The 6,364-nt window shown below is 36.7% G+C and overlaps 1 protein-coding gene across 2 annotated transcripts in view; it reads left to right on the top strand.

Moving 5' to 3' along the window:
- Window positions 1–5,213, top strand: part of LOC107708613 (E3 ubiquitin-protein ligase listerin-like) — a 26,913-nt gene extending 21,700 nt beyond the window's left edge. For both annotated transcript variants that reach the window (XM_016512889.1, XM_016512888.1), the window contains exons 26-30: window positions 693–864; window positions 1,542–1,762; window positions 1,852–2,046; window positions 3,015–3,182; window positions 3,670–5,213. In XM_016512889.1, coding sequence (XP_016368375.1) covers window positions 693–864; window positions 1,542–1,762; window positions 1,852–2,046; window positions 3,015–3,182; window positions 3,670–3,732 — 819 coding nt within the window. In that variant the 3' untranslated portion in view covers window positions 3,733–5,213. The remainder of the gene's footprint in view (window positions 1–692; window positions 865–1,541; window positions 1,763–1,851; window positions 2,047–3,014; window positions 3,183–3,669) is intronic.
- The last annotated feature ends 1,151 nt before the right edge of the window (window positions 5,214–6,364 follow it).

Raw genomic sequence — 6,364 nt, 5'->3', positions numbered from 1 at the left:
AACTGAACAGTATTTATGTAGTTTTTTACCTCTGATTTTCACCGCAATGTCCGAACTGTCTGAACTCAGCGCGTCCTCCTGAGCGTGTTCTCGACAGCAGGCGTGTGAGGATCGCAGACTTATGGCGGAGTGCATTACCGCCACCTATCTCTCAAGTGGACCATTGACACTCCTAATTGAGATTGTAGATAGAGTGTCAATGGTCCATTTGAGAGATAGGTGGCGATAATGCACTTATAAGTCTGCGATCTCGTCACGAGCTGCAGGGTTTAATTTGGTTTTGTTTGTGTGGTTTTTTTTTTTACTCCTAAAGCCGTGATTCACATCCACTTACATTATAAGACTGATAGACTGCAACGGTTTGAGTTCAAAATCTTCATTTGTGTTCTACTGAAGAAACAAAGTCACCTACATCTTGGATGCCCTGGGAGTAAGCAGATAAACATCAAATTTTCATTTTTGGGTGAACTATCCCTTTAATACACTTTTAACAGAGACATTCTAGAGGTTAAATGATCTGTCAGATATGTCCGTCTCATTGTGACAGAAATATTGAGTGATTATGTCACAGCTTTCATCTCCCCAGCTCTTTATGATTTTGATTGAACGTGAAAAAAGGCTGCAGAACTTATTTGTAATGCAAGCAACATGACGTCTTTCATGTAGTGAAAATGTCTGTTTTTATTTATCAGCTGCGAGCTCAGTACTCTCTGCATTTGAAAAAGACTCGTTCTCTTCATAAACTCCTACTTCACCTGTTCCGTCTGATGCCAGAGATCCCATCAGTGCCTGGGCAGCCAGCAGAACCCTCAAGCAAAGAACCGAAAACCTTCTTCACTGAGAGTTTGTCTCTCTCCCCCCGGAGTATGTTGCAGATCATTTATAACTGTAGTTCTCAACTGGTTTAACCACAGGATTCAACACACTACCAAAATGATTTATTGTAAATAAAAATGTTAATAAAACCAAGCATTAAAATTGAATGAATATATTAATGAATGTGTAAACATTATCACAAACTACATGGACCCAACAATATGCAATATTATTAGTAATTTTTTCAAAAAAGTAATTTTTGTTTATTTTGTATCAAACTAAGCACAATTATTTGAATGTGTTTTATTCTTTTTCTTATTTTTTTCATTTAGTTTTCATTTTAAAGTTTTAGCAATTTTATATTTTTGTTATTTGTATTATTTTTAAAAAATATTTCTATTTAGCTTTTATTTTAATTTCAATTTTAGTCGTTTTAGTACTTCAACTTAAACTTGTTTCAATTAGCAGTCAAGGCAACATGTCTAATTTTTTTAGTTTGTTTTTCATCTATATTTACATTTTATTTCAGCTTCATTTTAATTACTGAAACTTTATGGAAATTACAGAGTTTTAATAGTTAGTTTTAGTCCTCGATACCAACACAGTCTGCTACCTGTGACCTGATCAAAACAAACCGGCGGCCCATCAGTTGACAACCAATGATTTATAACATTAATGTATATCCCATATCTGAGATCATCTCAAGAAGTGTGTGTGTTTTCTAGAAACTGAAGGTCTGCAGTTTGAGGTTCCCCATCTGGCCTGCTCCGTATACTATGGTGCGTTGAAAGACTTGCCTGCAATGGTGCGTCTGTGGTGGAACAGCCAAGAGAAACGTGTCTTCAGCACGGTGGATAAATTCACCAGCAAGTACGTCAGCGGTGTTTTGTCTGTGCAGGAGATTGCATCTGTGCAGTCCAGCACCCAGACTTTTGAGAACATGACGGTGAGCTGTGGTGGAAAATTTAATTGAACAAAATCATCTGCGCTTAAGTGGTTTTAGGCATTGTGATCTGATGTGATTCGCATTCTCAGGTGAAAGCACGGTCTGCCACGCGGGAGGTGATCGCGACTTACTCTGTCGACGATATCTTCATAGAGCTGGTGATTCAGTTGCCTCAGAATTATCCGCTCGGCTCTATCTTAGTGGAGAGTGGGCGGAGAGTGGGTGTGGCCGTTCAGCAGTGGCGCAATTGGATGCTTCAGCTCAACACGTACCTCACACACCAGGTACAGGAAGTAAAAAATTTTCTCAGTTTAAACCTTTTAAGATAAATGCAGTAACATTTAGTTTAATAAAACAACTAGCTTGTCAAAAAGGAAATATCAAAGAAAAGATGATATTTATACACTACTGTTCAAAAGTTTGGGGTTGGTAAGCTCGGAAGTCTCAATTTAAAATAACTGTTCTTTATTTCAATATACTTTCAAATTTATTCCTGTTATGGAAAAACTGAATTTTCAGCATCATTACTCCAGTCTTCAGTGTCACATGATCCTGCAGAATGCATTGTAATTTGCTGAATTGCTTCTCAAGAAACATTTATTATTATTATTATCAATGTTGAAAACTTGTTCTACTTCATATTTTTGTTGAATGTGTGATATATTTTTTCGGGATTCTTTGATGCATGAAAAATAAATATTTTTACTACTTGTAAAATTATATTTTTATTTTCATAATTTTACAACTTGTTTTTGAAAATCAAGCACTAAAACATGTAATACAAGTCATAATACAAGGTAGTGCTGTCATAGATAAACTAAATATAACGTATTTGGACACTTAAGCAACATATAAAAATGAATTTTATTGCATTCTTTGCATAGATTTATGGCAACTGGAAACAAATGATGCAAAAGCTTTTGTCAGAACTAACTTCACTTTTTTTTGGCCATTGTTGCTTTAACCAAAGTTTGGCTTGAAATGTGATCTCTGTTAAAAAGTGCTACTGGGTTTGATTTTTCTTTTTTAATCTAATGCAGTGATTTTTTTTAATCTAATGCAGTGGTATTTGTAAATTCTTTTCCTTTTCTTTTTAGGTTTGAATACTTTTGGGGGCTGCTGTTAATGTTGCCTGTTTAGTTTGGAATTGGCCCAGTTGAAATGGTTTATTAAAGTAACAGTTAAAGAGTGATTTATTTTGAATAACTGAAAATGGCCAGACTAATTTAGATGATGTGTTTGTGTTTGGTAGAATGGCAGTATTCTGGAAGGTCTGTCGCTCTGGAAGAACAATGTTGACAAGCGTTTTGAGGGGGTGGAGGACTGTATGATCTGCTTCTCTGTCATTCACGGATCCAATTACTCGCTGCCAAAGAAAGCCTGCCGTACCTGCAAAAAGAAGTTCCACTCCGCCTGTCTGGTGAGTGCCACATACACCATCTTTTGCTCTTCCATCATAGTTATTTTAGATGAATGTTTTTAAAACATAGTAAGTGTAGTTTTGAGCATTTATGTTATTTTATGACTTTACATAACTATAATATCTGCAGTTTAAAGTTAACATGGCACCCATTTTACTTCTGTAATCTGAAGTGTTTGTGTGAAACTGGATATTCAATGGTTTTCAGAAAGTAAATGGGCTCAATTTTGATTTTGTTGAGTTTTAATGTTCTTATTGGTAATATGACTGCATCCCTTTCAAATCATAGGCTTACAATTCTATAAAAGGTCACCAGTGCACTTGAAATTGAATAATTTCCCATCTGCAGTGAAGTTCTCAATCTGTCACCATTTATTACTCCAATTCTGCAGATATTTCAGAATCAGCAAAATGTGCAACCTTGAATGATCTCAAACGCTTCTCGTTCCTCACTGACCGGTTGTTTCCATTTTCTTTCATTCCACAGTATAAATGGTTCACATCTAGCAACAAATCCACATGTCCTCTGTGCCGAGAGACCTTCTTCTAAGCTCTGTCTCCATGGACACAAATAATAGGTGAATGACGTCCTCGGCAAACAGCTGACTCAGAAAGAAATGTTCTGTTCGTTTGTTTGTACATTCGATTTTTGCAGTGCTGCAAATTACCATGGCCTTTTAGTTTCTGATTCTGAAGATGCACCCAACAACACCTGTCACAAACAACGGAATGAACAAACAGTTGGAATTCTAAAAAACAAAGTACCCGGACTGGATTAAAGACAGCTTGACAGGACAATGAAGGCTTAACAAGCCTGAGAATTCATGACCTTAAAGGAATAGTTCACCAAAAATCAAAATTTTGTCATTATTTGCACATACTCATGTCATTCCAAACTTGTTTCATGTTACAGAATTTTGAGGGATCTTGACACTTTTTTTCCTCAACACATCTGTCAAGCCCCCAAAAAGAAGAGAGTATGAATAAAAAAAACTAAGTATAGTACAAGACGCTAAAAATAGAAGTCATATGGTAGATAGTGAATGGCACAAAACGTAGGTTGTTGTACTCTTTTTGTTTTAATCAAATGTAGCTGCATACAGGTTTGGGATGACATGGGTAAATAATCACAAAATGTGAATTTTTTTTTATGTGTGTACTATTTCTTTAAATTAATTTTTTGTCCATGGTGGCAAGATGGTTCATCATATATCAGGTTACATAAATTTGCCATTCACAAGTAGATCTTCTGGTGAAATCAAAGTGTTCATAGTTTCTACTGATGTGGAAAATAATGTATTTTGCTCTGATAAATGTGGGACCATATGGATGACCTGTATAGAAAATAATGGACCGAGTTTTGGCTTTTTATCTCAGCTTGATGATATTTTGTATAATGACACATAATGCTGTATGCTGCAGAAATTTCTGTTTGCTTTGATCTTTAGTTGTCATGGATTGTGTAACATGACACAATTTGTGGTCCTGAAATACAGATCATACTTTCAGCCTCACTGTTTATCATATGTCATTTTACGTAATCTGCTTCTGTCAATCACAGTGTGTCACACTTATCTGTGCATTTGTGTCTGTTCCTCAGAGTCACGGTAGCTTATCTATTGAAGCTGCAAGGTAAGCTGCAGTTTGCATGTACGCAGGGAAGACATTCATTGAAGAATAATTTCAGATGCAAAAAAGGTCTGTGATGAAAGCACATCTAAATCCATCTGTTGCACGGCTATTAATATTTAATAGATGTTCCCATTGAAGAGCCACATGTATTGCATGATGCAGAACACTACCTGAAACAAATATGAACAAAACCATGTCTCTCCTCTAGCCATGTTTAAATTTTATAAACTCGTTCATGTTATTGAAGCTTTTGTGAGTAGTGAGATAGGAATTGACTTTGATCTTCAATCCCATATGGCTGTGGGTTTCCTCTACACAACCAGTGTGACCAAGTGGTTGAACTGTCAAACTACCTCATGACTACACAGATGGTTTTACTAGCGTATTTGGACAGAAACAGGCGAAATACACATGTATTACAATGTAATTACACAGTTATTACATTGTAATAACAGTATAATTTAGAAGATATTTAGAAAAATAGTAGCACATCATGTATATGTGTGTGTGTGTATATATAACATCCATGCGCATAATAATAACACTATTATTCCCATGTATGTCTCAAATGCAAAGCCTGCACTGACTCCTATCAGTCATCCTCATTCTGTATTATTGCCTGTATCTGTTGCCCTATACGGTGTGACCGAGGCTTATCTCCTGAGAGAGGATGGAGCAGAGGTTCCCCAAAACCAGAAAGAAAATATCATTTTCTGTTGCATGCAGAGGAAGGTAATGCTTCTGGGTGAAGAGAGGATGGATTTAGAGCTCTTGAGGAGATTTAGCCGTCTTATCTATGATAAAAAATCAATAGCGGTAAAGACTACAATGAGCACCGGGGAGACAGGATTGTCGGAAGGCTCAGGATATATATTACGTGAAGAAACGCATACGTTTTCATCCCTTTCCTGTGCTAATAGGACTACCTTAATAGTTAATGACATGTCAGAGAGAAGTCGGCAGGAAAAAAGAGGGAATGAGAGGAAAAGAAAAGGTCAACATTCTAGAATTTGAAGCACAAGTTTTGCAGAGTTCACACGTATAATGAGCACTGTCATAACAACCTCCCCCGAATTCCTCTCGCAAAAGCCTTTTATCAGATTTATTATGCCCAGGATGCCAATAGCAATTTCAGTGTTATTATAAAATGTTAACTCCGTAGCTGCTAGTTCTTGGAAGCAGGACCAATTAGATGGCGGTTGCTGGCGCCAAAATAGCAGTGGTTCTCAGGTCTAGCTCACTGGCGTTTGAGTCATTTATTGTTGTAATGGAGGCTTTGTTTTCATTACACACTTGTTTGGAAGTCATTAGGTAATTAAACATGACAAATTAATGCACTGGAGTGGTCTGAGCCGATGCAGTGAATCTCGATACCTTAAAAACTGGCCAATCATTGTTCATAAGCTTCAAGTGTTGAGCTCACGGCTGACATTTCCACAAGGCAGCTACAGATTAATGTGAACCACTAGGTGGCAGCATTGGATGGTGTCGGTGCATGTTTGACATGGGATTTGATGCTTTTTAAAATCCTTTTCCAGACATGTTTTATT

Source organism: Sinocyclocheilus rhinocerous, unplaced genomic scaffold (assembly GCF_001515625.1).
Source record: "Sinocyclocheilus rhinocerous isolate Xijiao unplaced genomic scaffold, SAMN03320098_v1.1 scaffold2491, whole genome shotgun sequence".
NCBI classification, from domain to species: Eukaryota; Metazoa; Chordata; class Actinopteri; order Cypriniformes; family Cyprinidae; genus Sinocyclocheilus; species Sinocyclocheilus rhinocerous.
This window is presented reverse-complemented; position numbering and strand designations above follow the sequence as displayed.